Source organism: Lissotriton vulgaris, chromosome 2_1 (assembly GCF_964263255.1).
Source record: "Lissotriton vulgaris chromosome 2_1, aLisVul1.2, whole genome shotgun sequence".
NCBI lineage: Eukaryota > Metazoa > Chordata > Amphibia > Caudata > Salamandridae > Lissotriton > Lissotriton vulgaris.
In genome coordinates this window covers 904,561,831-904,575,760 of record NC_141687.1, presented here as the reverse complement: position 1 = coordinate 904,575,760, position 13,930 = coordinate 904,561,831, and the positions used below count along the sequence as shown (strand labels likewise).

General features: G+C 44.0%; 1 protein-coding gene across 1 annotated transcript in view; it reads left to right on the top strand.

The window, feature by feature from the left end:
• The window catches only part of SF3A3 (splicing factor 3a subunit 3), a 255,515-nt gene that overhangs the window by 41,875 nt on the left and 199,710 nt on the right, over window positions 1–13,930 (top strand). Inside the window, exon 7 of the mRNA XM_086956436.1 lies at window positions 8,050–8,132. Coding sequence (XP_086812562.1) covers window positions 8,050–8,132 — 83 coding nt within the window. The remainder of the gene's footprint in view (window positions 1–8,049; window positions 8,133–13,930) is intronic.

The following is a 13,930-nucleotide window of genomic DNA, read 5'->3' as shown; positions in this document are numbered from 1 at the left end:
GAGGTGATGGTGGATGTGGTGGTGGATGCGGTGGTGGTGGTGGACGTGGTGGTGGATGCGGTGGTGGTGGTGGACGTGGTGGATGTGGTGGATGTGGTGGACGTGGTGGTGGTGGATGTGGTGGTGGTGGTGGTGGTTGTCGTGGACTTGTTGGTGGTGGATGTGGTGGCTACCTACTCTGTCAATAGCCTTCCCTTTGACCTGGTACAAAATATATTATTGTACTATGGTCTTGAGTATGTGCAGTTTTCTATCATATTACAAAGACAAAAAATATGGCGTTACTCTATATTTTGCACCAGTGCAATTATTTCTAATATGGCAATGGGCGCATACTTCATTAAACTACACGCTGCCAAAGTAATCGGGTGAATTTGATTGTAGAAAAAGCTAATCGGATTTATGACGAGCAAAAATCTTGTAGAAAACATGTACGAGTAAAACACGGAGCATCAACTTGACCACCAGATGGCGCTACATCGTGCCCGGTTTTAAGAAACATTCGAGTCAAACAAACTAGTAGAAGAAACCAGCATTCCTCGGTGGCGGCGTGGTTGCAAAGCAAGCCCTGCAGATTGCAGGGATCTGAACAGACTAATAATGTCTATGTAAATAAACAAAAAAAATACAAGACTATGCATGCAATTTATACCTGACCACAAGTTCATGCTCCCGTTGTAATGTATGGACCGTGCAACTACATGAGACATACTTGCATAACATACCTACACTCACTTTCCAAACTCTACCTCTGTAGAATGTAAGGAATGCATGCCAAGCTTATATGTGGCTGAATGTGCCTTCCTGTAATGTAACTGTTGCTTATGTAAAGCGCCCACCTCTGTATCGAGTTTATGCTAGCTAAAACAGCAAAGGGAAACCAGACGGAGGGCATTGCTGTGGGGAGGGGGGAGGAGAAATGCAACACGGCGGGCAGGGGAGGGGGCGGAGCGGGGAGAGCGGCATGAGGGTGTGAAGCAGCAGGGGCCTGAGACGCGGCCGCCTTTGATGTGGTAATGCAGGCAACCGGCTGGTGGCATTGTGCACGCGCTTTCACTTGCACTGCAAGAAATCGCCTGGGAATCGCCTCCGTGACGCCGTCCGCTTTCTCGAGGTCCTGGACGCCGAGGATCCCCTCGACGGCGACCGGCGGTATCGTCTCGACGACGAGCGCCGACGCCTGTGGCTTCTCCTTCGACGTCGATAGCTCGAAGCTGACGACGATGAAGACGCCGTAGACAGTGGCTTCGACGGAGGCCTAACCAGGCTCTTCGACGTCGACTCTTCACGCCGTCTCGACCCGGAGCCCCGGGGAGATGGGGAACACACCGCTGTCATCCCTCTCGACGCCAACGGAGACCAGGACTGTTTGCTGGTCTTCCTGCCTCTGGGGAACCCCTCAGAGGCCTCAGCAGAGGGAACCTTCCCAGCCTGCCCAGACCCACCTGCAGCCTGCAGTCGTCTCTCCTCCAGGCCTTGAAGCCTAATCTTCAGCCTTTCCTCAGGGTTCTTGCTGAGAGGGTCTGGCAGATGTCACAGTCTTCAGGGACATGTGCTTCAGGGAGACAAATAATGCAGACATCGTGTGGATCAGTCTTGGCCTTCTTCCTTCCACAGGCTGGGCATTTGTCGAAAAGAGCAGGCATTTTAGAGCCCTAAAAGCCTGAACAAACACACAGGAGAGAAGGGAAACACCAGGAATATAAACTGCAAACACTTTTCCAATAGAAACCCCCTGAAAAAAGGGGGAGCTCAATGCCAAGGTCCTGTTAGCAGGAGCCGGAAAAAAGAACTGAAAGTAAAAGGGACCTGCTGTGCATTCTGGGATACTGGGAGAACGTTCTGGAGAGTTCTCTTAAAGGCACAGTATCCTATTTAAGCCACATAATGGTAGCCTATGGGGCTTGTCTGTCCATGCCTTTTCTCTCTATCATTCCTGAGTCTTTTACTGGTAGAGGCAAGTTTCTCTATGGAAGAAACTGAGCAGGCTGTGTTGTGTGTGGTTATGTTTGGTGGAATTACTAGTTGAAGTACTGGACAGTGTAGCCTGTGGATATAGGCTGCATTATTTGTCTTTAAATTCTCTCTTAAGTGTCTTCACAGTTTCTGCAGGATTTGACAACCTTAGAGATTATTTTTGATTGCCGGGGTCCACGCACATGGGCGGGACTATTCACTAGATTATGACTATAACAGAGATACCCCTACTACAGAACTGGAGTTACAGGACAGAAACTACTCCTTATTGTTGTTTGCCATTTCTGCAAACTAATTGCTTGAATGTTATTTGAAAAGTTGCAGCTTTTAAATAAATGCAAACTTGTTTGAGTTCCAGATTTGTTAGTTAAGTTAATATACAAATCGTTTTTTTGAGTAATACTTTTGTGTAAGTGTACCTCTAACCCTGCAGGTGAGAGCCCATGCTCTCTCGAGTGCAGAAACAATGCCTGTTCTGGCCGTGTTGTCACCTCCTCCAAGCAGGATGCCTAAATGATCAGCATATCAAGGCAGGAGGCTTCAAATATCTCTGCTGCCTTTAATATGTGACCCCGCTTCCCCCAGGTTTGGGAAATGCCACCCTGAGGTCCATTTGGCACCAGGACAGGCATGAAAATTAGCTATTCAGGAGGCGTGCTCCCTATCAGGCTAGTACCACCCTTATGGTGGGCAACCTGATGTGAACACTAACATGAGAATACCACCATCTTGGTTTTTGTGGAATTGGGCTCACTGGGTCAGGGTATATACCATCTTCCCATAGGAAGTGGTCATATAGAGGGTGCAATCAGCCTAAAGGTAAGTAGTCCGTTGGTGACTACCTGTCACTCCCCTTGGCACCCTGAATTGTAGTATTTAAGGGCACACCTGATGCCAGAAACTTAGATTTCAACAGATCCAGAAGAAAAGGACAAAGAAGAGCCATGATAGAACAAGAACTGTAGACTCATGGCGCCAAACCCTGCCTGCCTGCACCAGTCCCAACAATCATGACCGAGGGACTAGTCCTGCAGATGATCAATTACCAAGAACCTCCGTAGACTGCCAGCCCTTTGCAGATTGCCAGCAATCTCCCTTGAAGTAGAGGAGCTACTCCCCTGCAGTCCACAGGCACCAAAGAGATAAAGTCCAGTTTACTCAGTTGCCACTCCCCGGTTAGCCCAACACAGCAGCCTCCCTGGAAGACGTTTGCTCCTGAAGGTCAGATCTGTCCATCCACTGAAGGAGAGGACACCAGGACCGACGGGAGCCGCATGGCACCAATACCTGGGGTACCAGATCTCTTGCAGCAACTAAGATACGAACAGCACCAAGACTGAGCAGCTGGCGAGGTGCGTCTGCACTGCAGAAACCCACTGCCAGAGCTGCCCCGATTTTGCACCCTCAATTGACGAGACCGACATTTATGAGGGCCTTTTTCCACAGAGCCCAGCTGACCCATCTACTCTGCACCTGAGTGCCCCAGCCTGGGTACTGACAAACTGTCTGGGTCCCCTTGCCTGAATAGGGACAAAAAAAATGCGCAAACTTGTGACCCAAGCCTGCCATGGGAGTTCCCAGACTTGTCCCCAAGTCCCCTTCTCTAGTCTGCTTTCAGGTGGCACCCCTTCTTTCCACCGGCATAGTGTGCGAAGCTACCAACCGGACAAGCACCTCTGCACCTGGACGCCCCAGGGCTGGTAACCCGTAACTGCTGGTGGTACTTAGAGTTGTAGGGGGCCAAGGTCCAAAGTTCAGAAGGAGGCCCTCAGAAACTGACCGGAAATAACTGGTAACCCAAAACTGCTGGTGGTACTTAGGGTTGTAGGGGCCAAGGTCCAAAGTCCAGAAGGAGGCCCTCAGAAACCGAACGGAAATAACTGTATGCAACATATGCCTATTTTCCCATATGAAAGCATTGCTGCGTAAAGACTTAAGTGAACATTTTACTTACCTGTATAAATAGACATTTTAAAAAGCACTTACTTGATGACGAAAATGTTGGCCTTAAAATTCATATAAAAATATAACCTATTTTTCTTAATTGGTCTCAGACTTATTTTTGAGTGTGTCTCTGATTTATTGCCTCTGTGAGTTCAAGAAATTCTTAGCATTTCCCTCTGATAAGCCTAAACTGCTCACCCACACTACAGCAAAAGACAGCATTTACTATTCACATTTTTGCCTCTGTAAACCACTATGGATTGCTAGAGCTCTTTATATAGTTGACCAAATCGAGGCACACTGTGCAAAGAGCCAGCTTCCTACGAGGCTCATTTGCCACATACCCTTTTTTAGGTTGAGCCTAGAGCAGCGCATGTGCTGCTTGCTCGACTTTTAGTAAGGGGGTTTTAAAAGTGCTACCCACAAGCTTTTCCTGGCCTCAAGCTTGTGTGCACGCTCTCGTGCACATGCGCAGCTTCTATCTGCCTTTCTTATCTCTTCCTCAAACCCATCTCGCGTCAATAACACCTTAACACTAAACCACACGTTTGAAGTTATTAAGGGAAGTGCTCGCCGTCGCTAAAATAGTTGTCGCTTAACGGTGCATCCTGCCGCTACCACGGCTCAGGCTGTACTGGGTGCATCAAGCCCTTTCCTGAAATGTGTACCACCAGGTCACTCTGACCTCTCCGGAAAATTACCATATGGAAATTATTTTCAGTTGAGGAATCCCTCCCACCTTTCCGCTCCTTGTGTTCAGGAAAAGTCCTTTGCACGTAGCTGTACGTCGAGATCCATGTTTAGCCGCCAGGTTTCCTATTGTTACTGATTTTGTTGCTCTACCAGCTAGTTTCTCTACATACCAATATTTATAGGACTTAACCGAAACCTTTGTAGTATATGGTAGAAGGTTTAGGAACTCATTTGAAACATTACGCGTGGCCGTGTTCCGGCAAAAATGCATCATGACTAACTTAAGGAATACTATTTTTCATTGAGCCGGATGTAATTATTGCTGAGAGGCTGCGCGCATAAAGGTGGTTTCGTACCTCCCTTTCGGCAGCATTTGTATTGCTTACCGACAACTTAGAACTTTTATGCGTGCTTTGTATTCTGTGTTTTTCTGTTGTTTTTGCTGGAAAGGCTATAAGCAATACATTTGTTATACGCTCCTGTAGGATAGTGGAGAATGTTTATTCCTTCAGGGGAAAGCTGCTCGCGCCCGGATGAATCATTGCGCTACTGATGCCATAAGTACTGGATGTAATTGGTCATGCTTGAGAAACAGTTGCTCTAAGCTAACGGCCCATGACAATTCTCAATGGTTACTTGGGCATTTGAGTAAAAATGGTTTTTCAGCAATACTCAAGTTCTTCAAATGTTGATTCCATCAAACAGATTGCGTCCTTGCTGTACAGCGTCGGTATTAGTAATAATAAAAAGAACATTTGGGGCCTTACTCCAGAAAAACATGTGTGGTCTGTCTATATTTACTTTTACATACCTAAATCTGTGAACAAGAACTGCAAACCTTTAGGAGCCTGATGGTTGTCTTTGATGCCAATTAAAAGGCGAAAGCGGTGCTTGCTCACAGGCGGTACTGTGATATGCCAGAATATTTTCTCTGAACTTGAACATCCAGTTATCCGTTGCATTAAGACACATTTGCTTGCTTACGTGTCACCTCAAGTTCCCAGAGTAGGGTCTGTATGAAGATCCTGTTGCATAGCGCGGTGTCCGTGAAGACGGCGCTGTGCACATTAAAATAATAAAAAAAAAAAAACAAAGAGTGAGGGGTGTAAACAAAACACTCACTCCACACATCATTTCCTTGATTGCTAATGGTCCGATCCTTCTCCTCGTCTCCAATTGTGGCTTCAAGATTGTCCTGCTGTACAGCTTGTCTGCAGATGTGGTCTTCCACTGACTGCAGGCTTCCACAGGTGCTTTAACTTTTTTTTTATTTTCAACATGGACTCATTTAGAATACTTGTCTGCAGTCCCTCTCCCTCACCCCGCCCTACTTTTGCTGCTCCCTCCTTTGTGTCTTTCCCCATGCGTTCATTCCACTGTCTGATATTTCGTTCTCACCTCAACCTGCACTCTGCCAGTTGTTTATGAACTACCCCCTGCTGTTAGTTGTTTCTTTGCTGGACAACATATCTAAAACACTGACAAAGCAAACTGATCTAACATAGACCGAGCCTATTGACTTTGCCAGTGGCTATTTTCATTGTTTTGAATTTTGAGACAACCTAGCAAGACCGACCATTTCACAGATCAGCAACAGTTACAGAATCCATTTCAATAATTACATTTTCGCATGTAATACCTGAGGGCTTGAGTTATTGGAAGGGTGATTTGAGGTCTTTTCGAGGAGGTAGCATTAGACAAATATTACGTCCCCAGCTTTCCCCTTTTCCAAATCCTTCAGACGAGGCCATAATGTTAAATACAACTCATTAGGGCGAGCCTCCACCACATGCTAACAGGAGGGGAAGTTTGTCAATCACCGAAACAAACAGTGTCCCAAAGTCATAAAGCAGAGTCAACATGTGATGCAACAAGTCCATCAGAAGAAAAAACAAGCATTGGCTTTATAAGTGTTTAGCCATGCAACAGTTGATGTTGTTGCACCAAGGATATTGTGCTACATAACTAAATACTTATAAGGTCCCAAAAGCGAGACCTATTGGCTATGCCAATGCTTGTTTAAGTTTGAAAAGAGTAACATTTATTAAAGCAAAAGGGAAAGGGAAAAAGAAAAGGGGATACAATAATGATACATATGTATTGTTTTATGAAAGCAAATATATACATGGATGAGTGGTTGCTTAACAGAAAAATGATACATGAAAGAATAAAACAAAAACAAATCTGGTCATTTATCTAAAACGTAACACAATCCTATTCAGACTAAACAAGTAATATTAAAATAGAGAAAAAACAATGTCAAGGAGGTTTTAACCCCTTCCCTGCTGCCGGTGGCCGTCGCGAGCACTACCTCGCTGGTGCTGCGAACGTCCCAGGTGAGACCAGGCCTCCCCGGCGTTGAAGGGGCCGTTGTGAAGATTAAGCAAGCTATTGCCCAGAGTTGCAGAGTGGAGCCCAAGGTTAGAGTAGGCGCCGAGGCGAGAATTATCGAGTCCGCGGACACTGAGACCAAGACCCTGCCGCGTTGGGAATTGAACCCTGGTCCCGAGCCGTTCACAGCTTCACGACTGGTTGTTTAAAACCAGGTTTTCTTTATACTATATATTCACTTTTGCCTGGCGAATAGATACAGAAAGGTCTTTACATTTATTAGCCCTTAAGTTGGATGCCTGTTCAGGAAGCCCAGGAAAGAGTGAATAAAACAGTTGTAATAGTAACATGAAAGTGTGATTGACCATTTGAGTTGAGAAGGACCTGAGATCTCTCTCGCATGCTGGTCCAACCACAGAACGAATGTGACCGAGATGTGGAGGAGAGAACAGCAAGTTGCAACAGGAGAGACTACCAAGAGGCCTGATCTCATGACCTGACGGTGAACAAGGCCTGTACGGGCTGCCTTTGGCTGTCCCCACTTTGGAAGAGGAACCCAAAGAGCAGCGGTGTAGAGCTGTAATGGCATGTTTTCTACTGTTAGTTTATTTGAGTTAAAATCATGTATATTTAAAAATGTGTTCTGTGATACTTCATCTGTGCTGAGGTAATGAACTGTTTACAATAAAGTAAGAATATTAATGATTGAGAAATAGGTTAACAAGTAACTTTCCCTTATTGATCAGTTTAAAAAAAGAATCATATCGTTTTATTGCTATTTTTCCACCCTTTGTTTACCTGATGCCATTCAGAATATTTAAAACAGAAACCTTAGGATATAGTTAACAAGAATGGCTATGCAAAAGGAGGCAAAGCTACCTTTTCTAAAAGATTGTATGCATGTGAAACAAAGGTTTACCCTGCAGTTTTTTTTGTTGCATTTAAAATGTATCAGAATACAGTAGTATGTTAATTGTATGCTAATTATCTGCACAAATTAAGCATTTGTAATGGCTTAAATGGTTTAGCGTTGGATTGTCATACCAGAGTTGCCATCAGTTTTCACTGTTTTGTATAACTAAATGTAGCCTTTCTTATTTTCAGAAACTTGATTACATTACATACTTATCTACATTTGATCAGCTTTTTGATATTCCAAAGGAAAGAAAAAATGCAGACTACAAAAGGTAAGTGGGAAGGAGGCTGTAATTTGTTCTATGGTTCAGAACACAAGCAATGGCATCTTTAAGCAGTCTGAATTTTTTGCAGTTTATTTTTTAATGATTTCTTTTTTGGCATTCTCACAAAACAGTGACAGACTGCTACATAAGAAGCTGCCTGGAAAGATTTATTTCTTACCCGTCTCTCAGTGGCATCACTGAATCAACCCTGTGATTAACTGATTCTCCAGGCTAGACAAATCCAGTTACGTTATCGTAATCTTTCAGTTCCCTTTGGATGGTTCCTCCTCGAATCCCGATGCCTCTTTACTAATTAGCCTGCATGTAAATGTATGGTTTAAGAAGATACAACATAAAAGGTCTTTAATGCTGACACTGTTTGGAGGGGACAGGCTCCTGCTTCTAATAGGAGCTCTCTGTTCTTACCCTGCTTCTTTAACAATCTGATATGTTTTTTAACTCTGGTCTTGGCACCTTTAATTACCAACAGACTCTACACACCCCCACCCCCTTCTAACTACTGACCTTTCCTGGTCTTTTGGCTCTTTTTTGTTACCCTATTACTTTATCTTTTATCTTTCCCTATCGGGGACCTGTGGTCTGCTACCTGCAAACTACCTCCCATTTGCAAGGCTCCTTCCTCATTGTCTCTGTTACCTACTTTCCATTTCTCCTTTTCCTGTGAGTGGCTTGAGTCCGCTTTAGTACGACATAAAGCACTATACAAAAGCCAATATAGCGTACACTTCCCTGAGCTTCGCGCCAGAAAAAGTAAAGCAAGGCTCCTGTAGATGCAAAACAAGAAAGATGAAGTGAATTTTGCTGTCACAAGAAAAGTACCTAACAGACTATTTCACATGCTCTAAATTGAACCTGAGAAACATGTGCACTGCATATAATACATTAACCCTGAGAAACATGTGCACTGTATATAATTTGTGTTGGAGTAAAGTCTCAGACTTCCTTAAAGTCTTCCACCTCACTGCAACGCTTTCAGAGACCTCAGATCAGCAAACTCTCACTCCATCCACCAACCAAAGTGCAAATTATAAACACATGAGGACAGATCAAGCCAAAATCTGCAGGATGCTCTGGCTACAACTAAGAACAGACTCCATGCATCACCAGTTGGAAGAAAAAAAACGGCACTATCTGGGGATGCTTTGCAAACACTTGAGTCTTCACAAGATATTCTTTAGTGACTGTTCTATCCATTGACATTCCTGTAGACCAAATGTGTAAACACCTTACCATTTCTAAATGATACCATCTGTATCCAAGCACATTAAAGTACCTGTAATGGAAAATTGAGACCTATACAAGACTACCCAATAAATAAACAACTTGCAGTATCTTGCAAAGCTAGTTATTTTTATTTTAACATTATCATTATTATTGTTTAAGCAACAGCTTCAGTGCCTAGTCCACTGATATGTATTTTTAGACCCAGACACAACACAAGTTCTGAACATTAGTAAACCTAATGTGACAAAGTCAATTTCTTTTTTTTTATTGTTGTAAAAGTCTTTTTATTAGCCTGTTTTGTTTATGCATTAACAAAAATAAAGGCAACTTTTTCAAATTCTTAAACTTTGCCACTTCTGGTAAACAACAATAACAAACATAAACAGGTTTCATTCATTCTCATATAGTCTTAAGAATAGACAGAAGAGCCAGAGACTATCCATGTTTTAAAACTTGCTCACTGACAAAGAAGTGACTCCCATCATCTGCTTGAGTAAAAAAAAAATAGACTTCTAAGGGGTTCCGTCTGTCTTGAAAGACCTGGTATCGCCAACCTGCCCCTGAAACATGCCTCATCTTTAGCCTCTGGTCGTCTAGGATCATCTGTCGACTGCCCTGACAATCCTTAAGAATGTAGCAAATACAACAGGACGGAGTGGAGAAACATTTCAACCTCTCACCCCAGTCAAAAGATCTGTGTTTAATCCATCGTTCTTTTGCTCACTATGGCAACCCACTTTGGACCCAGCGATAAGCAAATCAGTCTTGACCCTGTTCCTCATGGGAACAGTCCAGCCCGAACATCCTGGGCAGGTCCTCCCAGGACCGGAAACCAGCATCTTGGGACCGGTTTCAGGGTATTAACCCTCATTAGCCAGGCTAGCTTGAATCCAGTGGCACAGCGAGCAAGGGACCCACGTCTAGGCATACCCATGGCTACTTAGGGTGAACATAGCCTGACAGTTCAACCTGGACTGTTCCCATGGGGAGCAGGGTCAAGCCTGATTTGCATGTGGCTAGGTCTAAACTGGAATGGCATAGTGTGCAAAAGAATAGATGGATTTAGGCCCAGAACCTCTGTACTGTGTTTAACATTTTTCAGCATTCCGTCCATCAATTGTTCTTTTTGCAATCTTTAAGAATGCTCAAACTATGGGGGAGAAGGACTTGTAAGTCCCAAGAAAGCTCCAGATGAACTGGAATCAATACTTGAAGTCTCCAGAATGGCATCACATCTGATTCGTGCCTTCTTACTTGGGTTGCCATCATCATGGCAAAGGAAGGAAAGGTGTAATTGCCATGCTTTCTCCAATTGTGGAGAATTGCGTCCACTGCCATGACCCTGGATACAGACATCAATTGAAGTATTCTCTGCTGCTGATTCAGACGAGTGGCAAAAAGGTCCGCTGTGCATGGGTCTCGAATGTATGACGTTACAACGCGGTCTTTACACCGCTATAAATTTACAACGCGGTTTTTACAATGCAAGTCGTTACAACAACGTGCACGAGAGGCGCTGGACTTATGAATAGTATGATTTACTATTCCAACTCCAGCCTACGTAACAGTAGGAAAGGTGTTGGAATATTAAATCACACAATTCCTTAGTGTATAGTGCCATCCAGAGCAATTCGTAACGACTTGTGTTGTAATGACCACGTTGTAAACGTATCGCGGTGTAAAGACCGCATTGTAATGGATGTCTCCCATGGGTCTCACCTGGCCACCATTCTCTGGAAGAGCAGTGGATCGAGTTTCCAGTCATTGGTGTTCCCCAATGTCTGGAGTTCCAGACCACCACAATAATCGACAAGTCTGGAAGGTACACTACAACTTCCAAAATTGGCCTGACTAAGCAGAAGTGACAGATTTCCATTAGCAGTACTGCTCATACCTTGGGTTTGGTACCTCATAGGTGTCCCTTTAAAGCAATCCAGTCAAGAAGTGGTCTTAATGCCGAGGATGAAGGATGCTGAAGAGATGCTGTGTGTTTTCTTGGGGCCATCCTGGGATCCACATACTTCAGGGGTTGACTCCGGCCCCAGGACTGGGTGTAGCACGGAAGTACATTGCAGGTCCGCTTGTCACATGTCAGCCGGTCTCCCAGTTACAGCAGGATCAGCATTCTCTTACAAATAAGCACATCTATTTCTTCCGGGAACCAGATGTAGGCAGGTGCCCGTTTTTATCAAGTTCACACCTCCCCCCCTTTTTTTTGTGCTACTGGTACTGAAGTGCACTGGGTCCCTGCTAACCAGGCCCCAGTGCTTTTCCCCTAAAACAAGGTAAAATTGTATAATTGTATGGGCCCCGGAAGCTTCCGCCCATTATTGTACACCACAACAGTTAACATTTCTTTTTGATTTGTTTGTTTGGGGTCGTATAAGACAGTAGGGGGGATTATTCCATCTGTTACATCTAAAGAGGATTGTCTCTGCTGAAATGGGGCGTTGGAGTGGGAGGGGAGTGAAAATGAAAAAACACCAGGCAGTGACGTAGAAGCAGATCAGTCTCTCCAAGTTAGGATAAGGCATCTAGGGCAACAGCAAATAGGACGACTAACCTACAAGCAATATGGCTGAACCACAACCACATGTGCGAATACTGACCCAGATGACTTGGAACATACGAGGGCTTCACAATCCACAGAAAATATGCAAAGTACTGGCCTACTTAGACAGACACAAAATAGATGTAGCTTGCGTCCAGGAAACTCACTTAACAGAGCATAGGGATCCTGGTCTTTTGGCTCTTTTTTGTTACCCTATTACTTTATCTTTTATCTTTCCCTATCGGGGACCTGTGGTCTGCTACCTGCAAACTACCTCCCATTTGCAAGGCTCCTTCCTCATTGTCTCTGTTACCTACTTTCCATTTCTCCTTTTCCTGTGAGTGGCTTGAGTCCGCTTTAGTACGACATAAAGCACTATACAAAAGCCAATATAGCGTACACTTCCCTGAGCTTCGCGCCAGAAAAAGTAAAGCAAGGCTCCTGTAGATGCAAAACAAGAAAGATGAAGTGAATTTTGCTGTCACAAGAAAAGTACCTAACAGACTATTTCACATGCTCTAAATTGAACCTGAGAAACATGTGCACTGCATATAATACATTAACCCTGAGAAACATGTGCACTGTATATAATTTGTGTTGGAGTAAAGTCTCAGACTTCCTTAAAGTCTTCCACCTCACTGCAACGCTTTCAGAGACCTCAGATCAGCAAACTCTCACTCCATCCACCAACCAAAGTGCAAATTATAAACACATGAGGACAGATCAAGTCAAAATCTGCAGGATGCTCTGGCTACAACTAAGAACAGACTCCATGCATCACCAGTTGGAAGAAAAAAAACGGCACTATCTGGGGATGCTTTGCAAACACTTGAGTCTTCACAAGATATTCTTTAGTGACTGTTCTATCCATTGACATTCCTGTAGACCAAATGTGTAAACACCTTACCATTTCTAAATGATACCATCTGTATCCAAGCACATTAAAGTACCTGTAATGGAAAATTGAGACCTATACAAGACTACCCAATAAATAAACAACTTGCAGTATCTTGCAAAGCTAGTTATTTTTATTTTAACATTATCATTATTATTGTTTAAGCAACAGCTTCAGTGCCTAGTCCACTGATATGTATTTTTAGACCCAGACACAACACAAGTTCTGAACATTAGTAAACCTAATGTGACAAAGTCAATTTCTTTTTTTTTATTGTTGTAAAAGTCTTTTTATTAGCCTGTTTTGTTTATGCATTAACAAAAATAAAGGCAACTTTTTCAAATTCTTAAACTTTGCCACTTCTGGTAAACAACAATAACAAACATAAACAGGTTTCATTCATTCTCATATAGTCTTAAGAATAGACAGAAGAGCCAGAGACTATCCATGTTTTAAAACTTGCTCACTGACAAAGAAGTGACTCCCATCATCTGCTTGAGTAAAAAAAAAATAGACTTCTAAGGGGTTCCGTCTGTCTTGAAAGACCTGGTATCGCCAACCTGCCCCTGAAACATGCCTCATCTTTAGCCTCTGGTCGTCTAGGATCATCTGTCGACTGCCCTGACAATCCTTAAGAATGTAGCAAATACAACAGGACGGAGTGGAGAAACATTTCAACCTCTCACCCCAGTCAAAAGATCTGTGTTTAATCCATCGTTCTTTTGCTCACTATGGCAACCCACTTTGGACCCAGCGATAAGCAAATCAGTCTTGACCCTGTTCCTCATGGGAACAGTCCAGCCCGAACATCCTGGGCAGGTCCTCCCAGGACCGGAAACCAGCATCTTGGGACCGGTTTCAGGGTATTAACCCTCATTAGCCAGGCTAGCTTGAATCCAGTGGCACAGCGAGCAAGGGACCCACGTCTAGGCATACCCATGGCTACTTAGGGTGAACATAGCCTGACAGTTCAACCTGGACTGTTCCCATGGGGAGCAGGGTCAAGCCTGATTTGCATGTGGCTAGGTCTAAACTGGAATGGCATAGTGTGCAAAAGAATAGATGGATTTAGGCCCAGAACCTCTGTACTGTGTTTAACATTTTTCAGCATTC